Genomic DNA, 13609 nt, shown 5'->3' with positions numbered 1-13609 from the left:
GTGAAAAAATTAAGGGGGTCTGAATACTTTCAGTACCCACTGTAGCTTGAAAGCCAGCAGTCATTAAAAAAAGAACACTTATATCATGTAGAAATTGTTTCATTAATCACCCAATTTTCCAAAACAAAATGTGAGGTCATGGAACTTCACATCAATTTATAATACGATAATAATACTATGATTATTATTGCCGTTATTCAAATCTATGGTTATTGTGTTTTCTTTTTAAACAGATTGGCAATGTTTAAAGCGAATAAACTATAGTCGTATCTGTAAATGCGAGCACAGTTATGAAACATGGCAATCAAAAACACACCAACACAAAATTATTTTTAAAGTTTTATTTGAATGTTCACACATCCTTTGTGCATCCTGTTACTCATGCAAGCTGAAACATTACAGTACCGCAAGATCACTAGCTGTTTAAATAAACCTTATTCAGATGTTTTAAACATCAGTAGGTTAAAAGTGATAGTAACAGTGTAGTGTGGTGAAATGCAACTTTTTGTTATCATATAATGCACATTTTAAATCAAGGAGTATTGTAAAAGAGGCTCTCTTCAAAAGCATATTTATGCATTCAAGTTAAAGTGCAATTCGCAAAAGGGAATGATGCATTTTAAGCAACTTATTTTTTGGCCATTGCATGGAAACGCATGTATTCACAGTTTTATCTTTTAAAATATATATATATATATATATATATATATATATATATATATATATATATATATATATATATATATATATATATATATATATATATAGGTGTAAGACAATGCATTTCCATCAAACTGGTAATGTTAGATTCAAAGTGTGTGACTAACTTTGGGTTAGTTCATCATCCACCTTCATAAATGAAGAATTGAGAGAGATTGTGTAATGGAGAGCATCTACTTTGTTAGATCCTTCATGATCCGTAGAGAAGAGCCCCTGTAACTCTGACCAAAATGATTCCAGTGGTTTAGATAGTGGAACAGCTGGTATAGTTGTTGCCTTTTAGCAAACCCAGCTGTCTTGGGGATCTTCTCATGGTAAGCATTGTAAAATGAGCTCCCAAAACCACCAAACATTCCAGAAATAGCCAGCTCGAACTCCGAATGGCCATAAAACGATGCTGGGTCAAAGATGATGGGACCATCAGAACATTCAGCCACATTTCCTCCCCAGAGATCTCCATGAAGCAGAGCTGGAACCACTTCTATGTCTGTGAAAAGCTGAGGAATCTTAAGCTAAACAAAGAGAAACATGAAACATTTTTGAGTGGCATACATATGTATGTAGACTTAGGCCGTGTGTTCACCGAAGCGTTTTTTAGCCAGATGAAAACGCTAGACGATCTGCTTAAAACGCCTATCTGAGAGCGCTTCAGCTGCACAGTGTTTTTTTTTTCTTTTAGTTGAGACGCTTTATTGCTATGATATCCGCGGCATTGTTACTTATAACTGATTTTGCAGGTAATTTGTTTCAGGCTAAAAATTTTCGACACAATGTGGAATACTTATGTATGTTCGGAGACCAGCAATATTAAATTCTCATCCATTTTGTTTCGTTCTCTGCTTGTTGATGTTGTTGTACAGCAAGAATGTTGTGACAGTTGGCCGGTGTTGTATTTGTCCTGCCCCTCCTCCACTCTGATTGGACGGCTGGCTAAAAAGTGACAGTGATGAGCGCAGCGTTTTACTCAAAGTTGAACATTCTTCAACTCGAGGCGACCGGTAAAAAACGCCGATCTCTCAGCGCTTGAGCGTGAAAAAGACGCCTCGTTACGCTCCTGCCGTTTAAAAAACACGCCGTTCCCATTGAAAACAATTGAAAAGGACGCTAGCAGCTGGAAAAAAACGCTTTGGTGGACACACAGCCTTACAGACTGCATCATTAGCTTGTCATTCTTTGAATAAATTAAAGAGATAGTTCACACCAAAATGAAACTTCTGTCATCATTTATGCACCCTCATGTTGATCCATACTTGTGTGCATTTCTTTCTTCTATGAAGCATCAAACCAAACAGTTTCGACTTCCACTGACTTCCATTGTAATTTTTGTCCATACAACTGACCCTCCGTAAATCATAATGCAGAATTCACCATTTTGTCCGACAAAGCAGTCAGGGGAGTTAGTAGATTAACATCAGTGCACTTGAACTTGAAAATAGTGTGTACTGACGCCTTTCCAAAGTTGAAACAACATTCCTTCTGATGTTCATTCATGTTTATTTGATGTTATAAATTAACTAGTAGGAAGAGATGATCGGTTCATGAGCCGCTTGAACTGAGCCGCTACAGTGATCTGTCAAGACACATTAAAGGGATAGTTCACCCAAAAATGAAAATTATCCCATGATTTACTCACCCTCAAGCAATCCTAGGAGTATATGACTATCTACTTTCAGACAAACACAATCGGAATTATGTTTAAAATATCCTGGCTCTTCCAAAGCTTTATAATGGTAGTGAACAGGGGGGGCTGTTTTAAAGCCCAAAAAATGCATCCATCCATCATAAAAGTAATCCATACGGCTTCAGGGGGTTAATAAAGGCCTTCTGAAGCGAAGCAATTCATATTTATCCATATTAAAACTTTATTAACTATAATAACTAGCTTCCGGCAGGTGGACTAACGCATCGATTTGCGAAAGAAGAGTAACCTCTGACCCGACGTGTGACACAATGACGAACGCGGAATTACAGAGGAAAGAGCAAACACTGTCACAAAGTCTAAAACAAGAAATTTTTAAGAGAAGCTAGTTATTTTAATTTATAACTTTTTAAATATGGATATTTCTCTTACAAAAACCCATCGCTTCACTTCCGAAGGCATTTATTAACCCCCTGGAGCCATATGGATTTTATTTTTATGATGGATGGATGCATGTATTGGGGGGCTTAAAAACAGGCCCCCTCCATTCACTACCATATAAAGGTTGGTAGAGCCAGGATATTTTTAAATATATCTCTGATTGTGTTCATCTAAAAGTCATATACACCTAAGATGGCTAGAGGGTGAGTAAATCATGGGATAATTTTCATTTTTGGATGAACAATCCCTTTAAAGAGCCACAAAACGTTATTTGTTTAAATTTCTTTAAAAATTACAAAATTTGTTTCATATCACAAGTAACCTGCTCTGTCTTGTCCTCTTTGTTCTGCAATGTATTTTTTCACTGTGTGAGAACATGATGTGTGGCGTGAGAGCGTAGCATTGAAACAGTAACTAAAGGGGGCGGGTCTTTGCGAACGGTCAATTAAAGTCAATGGGAACCAAAACTCTTTGGTTAAGAATGTTCTTCAGAATATTTTCTTTTATATTCCACAGAAGACAGAAAGTCCTACAGGTTTGGATCAACATGAGGTTGAATAAAAGCTGACAGAATTTTAATTTGTGGTTGAACTATCCCTTTACACTTTTGAGACAAAGACTAGTGTCTTCTTTTGTCAGAAAAAAAAAAAAGATGCTTTATAATAGTTTTCCTTAATTACATTTACATTAACAAACAATATTTTGATTGTCCCATTCAACATATAATGCAGATTTTCTGTTTTCAAATATTTTTGAGCAAGTTTTGGGTAAACATTATATATAAATATCAAATTACTAATTTACTTTGTGTACTTTTACACTTTAAAACAATAGAACAATATACAATTTGATTTGATCATGATTTGGGAAACAAACAGTAATTGGTTTGACTGACAAAAGTGGTCATTCTAACCCAGAATTGAGTCACATGGTTGGAGTGGAAGAGATGAAAGTAAGATGGTTTGGTTACATAAACCAAAAAAGAAAATGAATTTAAGAGGCCCAGAAACGTATAGCATCTCAACAAAAGATTATGAAGAATAACATACTTCACAATAGAATAAAAATAGTAAATATTTACAGTAGATTTTTTGTCGTCTTAAAAAAATGTATATAATGTCAATAATATTACATTAATGTTTATAATATTTTTTTTTTACCAATGCTTATTCCATTGAAAAACTAGAGACAATCTTATTTTGTTATTTTGCTGGAATAAAAATCTGAGCATTTTGGTTTACTTGGAGTTTGGCCCACAATTCCCTGGCCTCTCTGTCTCCGTACGACTGCTCCACCAAGCCGAGCTGGTGCTGCAGCCTTTGCTGGGAGTAAAAGGACACCCAATCCTCCTGCCAATCATTTACCTGAAAACCAAAGGAGAGATAAAAACCTCTCATTGCAAAGTATGTTTAAATATATATCACTCTGTTTTTATGATCAGGCACCATACAGAGCAGAGATGCTGACCTGAGGGATATAACCACAGCATGTATTCACGTGAAACCCAAACCTGTTGGCTATTTCAACCTCAGACTGTCCCGATCCTTTCCCTTTTTAAATACAGAAATTATGATAAACAATAATGGCACTGAAAAGTCTATCAATGCAATATTAATAAAACATTACCAACAGTCTGCTGCTCCTTGTTTTGTTGCTCTATCTGTCTCTTGTTGTAAAGATGCAGGTCAGCTAGTTGTTCCCCCAGTTTTGATGAGTATCTACACAAACATAAACTATTTTAAAAAAAGAGCACTTTCCAACAACGCCCAGAATGTTAATGTGATATTAACCCAATTCTCACTCCTATCACAATGATCCCAAACAGGCTCTATGGGTTCACATGATTACTTATTTAGGCTCCTCATATCCACATGCTCCATTACGAGAAGAGCTCCACTTCTCTCGAGGTCCAAGACCTTCACAGGCCTGGGCACTTTCACTGTGTTTGTGGACAGGATCGCTTCCAAGCTTGCCATCTCTCCAACAAACATCCTCCTAGCCTACAGAGAGAGATTCGAAAAATTTCAATGATTAGTTGATGATGTTTCACATAGTTACAGATAGACACTTTACACTAAGCATATACAATTATACGATATATACAACATAAAACATTAATTTATGTACTTTCAAATAGTTATAAAGGTAACATTTTATAATAAGGTTTCGTATTTATCATTAGTTAATCCATTAGGGTGGAATTAATTAATTATGAGCTATACATTATTACAGTATTTATTAACCTTTGTTAAAAAAATATATAATTGATCATTGTTCATGTCAGTTCACAGTGCAACTAATGTTAACAGCTACAAATTAGGATTTTAAAAATATATTAGTAAATGCTGAAATGAACATTGACTAATATTAATAAATGCTTTAGAAGTTTTTTTCATTGTTAGTTTTTGTTAGTTTATGTAAAGAGATGTAGTTGTGAATGAATGGAAGCAGTACATTCACAATTTGTGAAAATAAAAATTATAAACACAATCAGAAAACTTTGAAAATATTAATTTAAAAACTATTTTATTTATCTTGCTTTCATTTTTATTTTGGTTATTTCATTTTGTAAAGTTATAATTTTGTTATAACTCTTTTTTGATATGTTCACTATTTGCAGTGGAAATTTATTTACATATACTATTTACATAATTTTTTTATAGTATTACATACAATCTGTATTACTAATATATATATATATATATATATATAATAATAGTATAATAACTGTTACAAAAATGTACTGTCCCTGTTTTTTTATTATTTATTGATAATATGAATGAAGTAGAATTCATTGGTATTCTGACCACTGAACTGGGAAAGAAAGAAAGAAAGAAAGAAAGAAAGAAAGAAAGAAAGAAAGAAAGAAAGAAAGAAAGAAAGAAAGAAAGAAAGAAAGAAAGAAAGAAAGAAAGAAAGAAAGAAAGAAAGAAAGAAAGAAAGAAAGAAAGAAAACCACATGAAAAAAAAAATACTATAGTAACTTATAGTAAATACCATAGTGTTTTTGAACCATACTATAGAAAAGAACTTGAATTGATTTGTTGTGGTAATTCTATCCGCTTGTTAAGTCATGACGTAACGCCGTTTCCGGGTCCAAGCCTCGACTCGTTTCACTTGAGAATGCCATCGATGGCCATTTAAGAGCGCTATTTATTCATAATAAACATCAATCATTTTAAAAAGTTAAACATTTTAACTACTTACAGTCTACGCAACAGTCTCCGTGCTCACAGCGTCACAGATATTAATATTTTAATGATTTATAAAAGATGAATCATTGTCTGACCATCTGGAATTTTGGTGTGGAGATAAAGGTTGTAATTATATATTTTTTGTAGTATTACACCACATTGTGTGTGTATATTAGCACCATTTGTTGTTTTCTTGTGTGAGATAGAGCGTGTTTTTTTATTTTATTTTATTGAGAACATTATACCGACAAAGAACGAAGCAGTCACAATGTAGGACAAATAACAAAACAAAAAATAAAATAAAATAAAAGGTACAAGACAGGGGTATATAATTAATCACAGAAAATCACCTTAAAGGAAAAGATTAAAAGACTTACAAATTTCGATTGTTTTTAAAGCCTTCTTGTTACAAGAGATAAGGATAGTCCCAAAGTAATGCTGCAATTCAGCAAGCAAAACACAAAAAAGTGGGTTCTGACCTGAAAATTTACATTTATGTATATAAAATCTTGTTAATAAAATAAGATTTAGTAAGTATAACTTGTTTTCCACTAAATGCTTTTTCCAATTAACAATTCCAAACAAAACATAAGGGAAGGAAGGAGAAATCCTTATCAATGAGCTCAATAACAAAAAGGGAAAAGTCTTTCCACAATATTTTAGAGTAATGGCAAAGCACAATGGTCTCTGGGTGTTGTTTGCAAAAAGAACAATTTGTGTCAATATCTTTTTTTTTTTAATTTCTTGATGAAAGTATTAACAGGATAAACACGATGGATAATACGAAATGAAACTTCTCTTATCTTATTAGTAATTAAGTATCTATTTGGGATCAGCCAAACTTTCCTCCAGGCAATATCAAAAACAAAGGTATTCCAATAAACTGTGACATTTGGAATAGCCACGATTTCTTTGAGAATAAACGTATTGATTTATTAGAAGAAGTGGAAGAAAAGCAATATTTCCCCATCATTGTAATGTTAGGGTCTAAAGAAGGTAAAATAGAGGGATAAGGGATATGTTGAAATAGTCTAATAACTCCAGATGGTATGGCATCGAATACAATAGCAAATTCCTTAGGGGTAATGGTAATATTAAAACGACTAAGAAATTCCTCATAGTTTAATAAAAGGCCATTTGCATTAAATAATTGACTTACAAACAAGATATTAGCCTCAAACCAGCGCTGGAAGAATAAAGATCTGTTTTTATAAAAAATATCTCTGTTATTCCATATAAAATATTTATGAGGGGAAAAGTTGTTTGTATAAAAGAGACCAGGCGAGAAGGATAGAGCGTTAGGACCCGGAAGCGCTGCCGCGTGACGTCAGACTTAACCGAATAGTTGCAATATAATATAACAAATTACTTTACCCAATACTGTACTAAGTTTTCTGTACTATAGGGTATATTATACTACAATACACTAGTAAAAACTTAAGTATACTACAGTATTTATTCCAGTTTATCAGTTCACTATAGTTAATACTACAGTATGGTGTAGCATTCATTAACAAAGTGTTGTAAATACTATAATACAGTATACTACAAAAGTATAAAACATTTATACTTATTAGTATTTACTATAAATTACTATAATATGTTTCACGAAAGAAAGAAAGAAAGAAAGAAAGAAAGAAAGAAAGAAAGAATTTACGCTCGATACGCATGCAATGCACTTAACTATATCAAACAGTACTGTACAATAGCCTACCAAATCATATTATTCCAAAAATGAGTGATCACGCATATAAAGTAGCATTGCAAGACTGCAAATTGCAATGCAAAAGCATCGCGTGGAGCTCAGTGTGTGCATGATGTGTGCGCGCGCACCTCGCTCTTGTGGTTGATCTTGACGAACACTCTTCCAGTGTCCGTGTCAAAGCTCTGGCCTTCACTGATGCATCCTCCTCCTGAATGACCAGTGCTCTTCAGAACAGACGTGCCCAACTCTCTCTTCAGCAGCGCCTCCATCTCACTGCACAATGCTCATAGAACCATAAAATCAATTTAAACCAATTAGTTTCTGCAAAGCTGCTTCACATTGTTCTTTCCTACTTACAAGTGCTGCGTAAATATCTCCAGGTGCTGACATGCGCTCGTACAACAACACAGACGTGTGTGCAGTGCACTGTGCAGGATTACTGTTGAGATGTCAAAATAAAAGCCTTGGGTCCGTGCCGTAGGCCTGATGCTCCACCTGTTTTTAGGGTTAAAAAAATATATATATTATTTTTTAATATTATTATAAAATATTATATATATATAAAATTAAATTAAAAGACTGCAAATCAAAATTAAAAATGCATAAACATCTAGCAAGGTTGTCCTTAAACCCAGATGAAGCTATAGAGACACACGTCATATTCTGAAAACCACGCCCACCGGGGGGAAAACAATCCAACCTTCTCCATTGACTTTGCATAGCATGAGGCTTCCTCCTTGTCATTTCTGACTTACAACAAAAAAACAGAACAATGTCTAAAAGCTAATGTTTACAAGGTGTACAGCAAACAAGCTAAAAAACCCAGAACCAAAACCCCATAAGTTTTTATAAGCTGCAAACCCAAAAAAACAAGCGTTTAAGAACAAAAAAAAGTGGATACAGGCGATTGAGACAGAGCTTGACATGTTATATTACTATGAGAACTACGTCCACTGGAGGGTAATGTAATCAGCGACAGGAAATATAATATATAAAACTGATATTTGTATATATTTGACTTAACAGTGACTAAATGTTTACTGCACATGTAGGCTTTTACTGAGGCATACTGAGAGTCAGGATCCCAAAATTTCTTATTGCCTTTATTCACTTTTGTCTCCTTAAAGGCTGGCTTTTATGTTCAGTAGCTTATAAAAACTTCGTTTTTTAGCTTGTTTGCTGTACAACTTGTAACACAGCAGCTTTAAGGCATTGTTCTGTTTTTTGTTGTAAGTCAAGGAGGCAGCATAACGCAATACAAAGCCTTCCGGTGTGGGCATGGCCTAAATGTGCTCGGTCTCTATGCATCTAAAGCCTTGTGCACATGCACACTGGGACGATTATGACGCGCACTTATCTCCAGCGTTTTTCAAGATGTTTTTCTACATGTTTTTGCATTCATATCCAAACGATTTTCACTGGCGATGCACCGAGTGAACGTGCAAATTCACTCCCTGACAGTATGTGGTGCTTGTGCTTGGTGCAAGTGAACGGTAGTGCAAATAAGCATATTTATAAATTAGACATTAAAAATTATTTTTCTTGAATGTAAAAAAAAAAAAAAAATACAGAAATAAAAAATGGCATATAGTACACATCTATTGGTGTGGCCATAACTGGCAGAGCACCCATAGTTTGTAGGGTACTTCTTCAGCTGGATCCCAAATGGCACCCTAAACACTCATGGCCTTCCTACGAGTCCGCACTTTGACATAACACTTTGACTGTCGGGAAGAAGTCTGCCACGGAGCTCGCACCAGTGCGGGCTTAGCAAATTGAGGGCGCATATTCAGCCTTGGCCTGCTTATGCTGTCTTCACGTGCTATCGGAAATTCGATAATTCCCACTTCGTGAAGCCGTGATTACGAACTCAGTGCATTAAATTAGTTCATGTGCATTTTTCACCTAGGAAATTCGTATTTATGATAATTCAGAGAGCATGTGAAGGCAGCATTACTTCGCCGTCTTCTTTTTAGGTATCAATGTGTGCTCGGCAGGACTGTTTTGTGCTTGAGCGCCACCAAGTCGTGTTTTACTGTAACTTCAGCAGCTCCAGACACGTGAACAAAAGTGCCAATTTTTTTCTCTTTATCTTTTATTTCCAACATTGTAAACTGACCTTGTTTCACGTGAATGTCACATATGTTTAATCTCTGGGATGGGGCTCACCTGCTGTCACTAAGTACCAGGCTGTTTGAATTTTGGAGCGGATAGATTTTTTCTTTACTGTTCTTCTTTTCTTTTACTGTTATAAACACCAGTCCTTCATGCATAAAAAACACATGCAAAGTGCTAAAATACAGAAACAGACGTCTCACGATTCCCTTGTGTAAACATTGTAAATACAAAGTATTCATGTTTAGCCTATCAAACGGGAGCTGCTTCTGCTAGGATGACATGAGCTTTCAGATCTCTGACATTTCATTCCAAGCCAAAAATCAGTCTTTTCATACTAATATATATATATATATATATGTTTTTTTGTTTTTGTTTTTTTGATGGAAAACAAGCACCTTTGTCATCTTTGCAGCTAAAGCACAACTTGAAATAAAAGCAGAGCCATGGATATGTCTTGAATAATGGAGCCTTGATGTTATAAAGGTTGAGGACTATTGAATTAAAGAGCAGCATTAAAGACATTCATTCACTTTCTAAGCTTGATTTGATCCTGATTGTTATTATGACAGTGATGTATGCATTAAAGTAGACTACTGCAGTGTCATAATCAAGGGAGGAACACAATTACATGTTTCCTGCTCCCTGTAGAGAGAGTAAGTAAGACTTCACACTGACAGACTCTCTATAGAGCAATGGGTTTGTTATAGTTGTGTTGTGGGAGAGGGAATTGTGCAAGTAGAAGGCCAGGAGGATGAAGCAGAAGTGGGTAAAGGTAGGCTATATGTATAGTGCCAGAAACTCACAACTCACTGGAATGTGATGTGTAGATCACTTCAAAAAAGCCTGCATACTGAACAATGAAAGGGAACCACCAGTTGCAAGACACTGCTTTAATGAAAAGCAAATGTTTCGATCACACGTGACCTTTCTGTGAGGCCAATATGATCTGGGGCAACAGAAGAAGCACTTAGATGTTGTCTTAGATGAGGGATGTCCAATCCTGCTCCTGGAGGGCCAATCCTGCACAGTTTAGCTCCAACCAGCGCCAATACACTTGCCTGGAAGTTTCTAACGAGTCTAAAGACCTTTTGTTTATGCAGTTTTCTTTGACTACCTGGTGAATCGACACCCCCAGGGCACAATTGCCACCTTGTGGATAAAGTAATTATTGCAAAAAATAAATAAATAAATAAACGCGCATGTGCGACCTCTGCGTACAAACTCACGCACGCTGTACGTTGACCCTCACGTTCGCATAAAAAATTAGGTATACTATGGGTTGACCGAGTGGATCTCTGAGCTGGTGCGAGTGAGTGGAGGAGGGGCTAATTAGCATATTCATAGATCCACGTAACACGTATAATAAATGAAGCAAAGGTGTAGAGTTACATTCAAGCTATTTTAAGGTGTGAAGAAGTTTTTAACAGGAAATTTGAATGATTTGGTGATCAAAGATACATTTTAAGGAATAAAATTATTGACTACAGGAGGACTTTAAGGGCAGTTTCAGACACAGCCCTTGGTTAACTTATGGTTGGAGTTAAACTCTGCAGGACGCAGAACTTGATTTCACTAAGTGCAACATGTGGTCCCACTTTATATTAAGTGGCCTTAACTACTATGTACTTACATTTAAATTAATCATTTGATACAATGCACTTATTGTGTGTATACATGTTTTTACATTGTACTTATATTTTAAAAACACCGTCATGTAATTACATCTGTAATTAATTTCTGTAATTACATTTATAATTACACTGTTGACCCATCCCTTAACCCTTACCCCTACCACTACCACCAAAGCTTTCCCAAACCTTACCCATATCCCACCTCAATAGCAGCAAAAGTGTTTTGCAATTCAATATGAACCCAATAAGTACATTGTACTTATTTTTTATGTAAGTACATAGTAGTTAAGGCCACTTAATATAAAGTGGGATCCAACATGTTCCTGGATCAACATCTTTGTTGATCCTGGAACAACATTCCAAACAACCAATCAGATTTGAGGGACAGGTTCACAGTTTATATCAAGTTTAGGCTTGCAACCAGGGTTAGGTGCTTCTACATCTCTGTTATTCACATATCTTTTCCCTTTGATTTTAAGAATAACTTATGGGTAGGGTTAGATTTATGATATGGACAGGAATGTTCCAGGATCAAGAAAATATGTTGACCCAAGAATGCATCTAACTCAGCAAAATCAGGACATGCCTGCAGGACAGTGGCCCTCAAGGAGCAGGTTTGGACATCCCTATCTTAGATGTAGGGCACATCTCCGAAGGTTAATGATTTAAAGGGACAGTTCACCCAAAAATGAAAATTTTGTTTATCTGCTTACCCCCAGGGCATCCAAGATGTAGGTTTGTTTCTTCAGTAGAACACAAATGATCATTTTTAACTCCAACCAGTGCAGTCTGTCAGTTGTATAATGCATGTCAAACAAAATCTATGAGAGTAAAAAAACATGCACAGACAAATCCAAATTAAACCCTACGGCTCTAATGACACAGTGATGTCCTAAGACACGAAACGATCGGTTTGTGCGAAAAACTGAACAGTATTTATATCATTTTGTACCTCTAATACACCACTATGTCCAACTGCCTTGATCGTGCGCATGGCATCTGGTGCGTGAGGTGTGTATGTGCTCTCGCGTAGTTTAAACGTGCCTGTAGTACAACAGTTGTTATACAAATGAAAGTAAGCCACTGAAAAAACATGGATTTATTACATCAAAACTTCATTTTATTTTCTTACTTTTCATAAAGGCAGCTTTACAAATAAAAAGGACACATACAAAGATTTTGTTCACATACCTCAGATGGATGTGGAAAAACCATAGGCACAGCTGATGGTTTAAGTCATACGTGATCCTCTTCTGGGTATCAGGGGAAAAATGACCGCTGCAGACCCTCAACAACTTTAGTACATTAATGGGTGTGTTGATATCCAGCCGAAGAGCGATCAACATAACTTCATAACTTCATATGTGGAAAGTCACCACTCCCAAATGAGTTTGCGTGAGAGAGCGTAATCTTTTAGTTTTAAGTTTTTTGTTTGAACAATCCGGATAAGCGCAAGTACCATTTTGATTAGCCGTCGTACCTACAATGTTTGTGCACTGTGTAAACAATGAGTTACGTATGCGCGTGAGAGATCACTTCCGACGCTTACGTAAACTATGCGAGAGCACATACACGCCTCACGCACCGGATGCCGTGCGCACGCTCAAGGCAGTTGGACACAGTGGTGTATTAGAGGTAAAAAATTATATAAATACTGTTCGGTTTCTCGCACAAACCGATCGTTTCGTGTCTTAGGACATTAATGTGTCGTCACGAGCCGCAGGGTTTAATTTGGATTTGTCTATGCATGTTTTTTTTTACTCTCATAGATTTTGTTACCATTGCGATGCATTATACGACTGACAGACCACAAAGGTTGGAGTTAAAAATCATCATTTGTGCTCTACTGAAGAAACAAAGTCACCTACATCTTGGATGCCCTGGGGGTAAGCAGATAAACATCAAATTTTCATTTTTGGGTGAACTATCCCTTTAAGAAATTGTTAAAAAATATTACTTAATGATGAGATGAAGGAATGCAATATTTACTTCCACATATTCAAACTTGTTGCATCCTATTTGTTATGAGACATGCAAGAGCAAGTTATCCACTTTTTGACAGCCCCTTTACCTTGCCTGTTTCTGAAGAGAGTTATCAGGAAATTGTAGCTAGCTGTAGATTTTATCTTTCTTTTGAATATTTGCAGCACAAAGACAACAT

The 13609-nt window shown here is 35.7% G+C and overlaps 1 protein-coding gene across 2 annotated transcripts; it reads right to left on the bottom strand.

The window, feature by feature from the left end:
- Positions 1-778: 778 nt before the first annotated feature.
- Positions 779-8090, bottom strand: fn3krp (fructosamine 3 kinase related protein). Of its 2 annotated transcripts, XM_067372178.1 has the most exons (7): positions 8057-8090; positions 7828-7972; positions 4649-4800; positions 4427-4518; positions 4268-4350; positions 4042-4164; positions 779-1232 (listed from the first exon to the last, which is right to left on the bottom strand). In XM_067372178.1, exons 2-7 carry the CDS (start codon positions 7966-7968, stop codon positions 894-896), a joined length of 930 nt encoding a protein of 309 aa, XP_067228279.1. In that variant the 5' UTR covers positions 7969-7972; positions 8057-8090; the 3' UTR covers positions 779-893. The 2 variants fall into 2 exon arrangements, with proteins under 2 accessions (XP_067228279.1, XP_067228287.1); XM_067372186.1 differs by lacking the exons at positions 7828-7972; positions 8057-8090 and adding an exon at positions 7709-7775.
- Positions 8091-13609: the final 5519 nt, after the last annotated feature.

This window comes from Chanodichthys erythropterus, chromosome 3 (assembly GCF_024489055.1).
Source record: "Chanodichthys erythropterus isolate Z2021 chromosome 3, ASM2448905v1, whole genome shotgun sequence".
Lineage (NCBI taxonomy): Eukaryota > Metazoa > Chordata > Actinopteri > Cypriniformes > Xenocyprididae > Chanodichthys > Chanodichthys erythropterus.
This window is presented reverse-complemented; position numbering and strand designations above follow the sequence as displayed.

Coding starts and splice junctions, on each gene's coding strand:
- fn3krp (XM_067372178.1), bottom strand. CDS start 7,968: ATGGAGGCGCTGCTGAAGAGAGAGTTGGGCACGTCTGTTCTGAAGAGC. Junction 4,165..4,267: donor GCTGTGGTTATATCCCTCAG/GTCAGCATCTCT, acceptor TTTGGTTTTCAG/GTAAATGATTGGCAGGAGGA. Junction 1,233..4,041: donor AATTGTGGGCCAAACTCCAA/GTAAACCAAAAT, acceptor CTCTTTGTTTAG/CTTAAGATTCCTCAGCTTTT.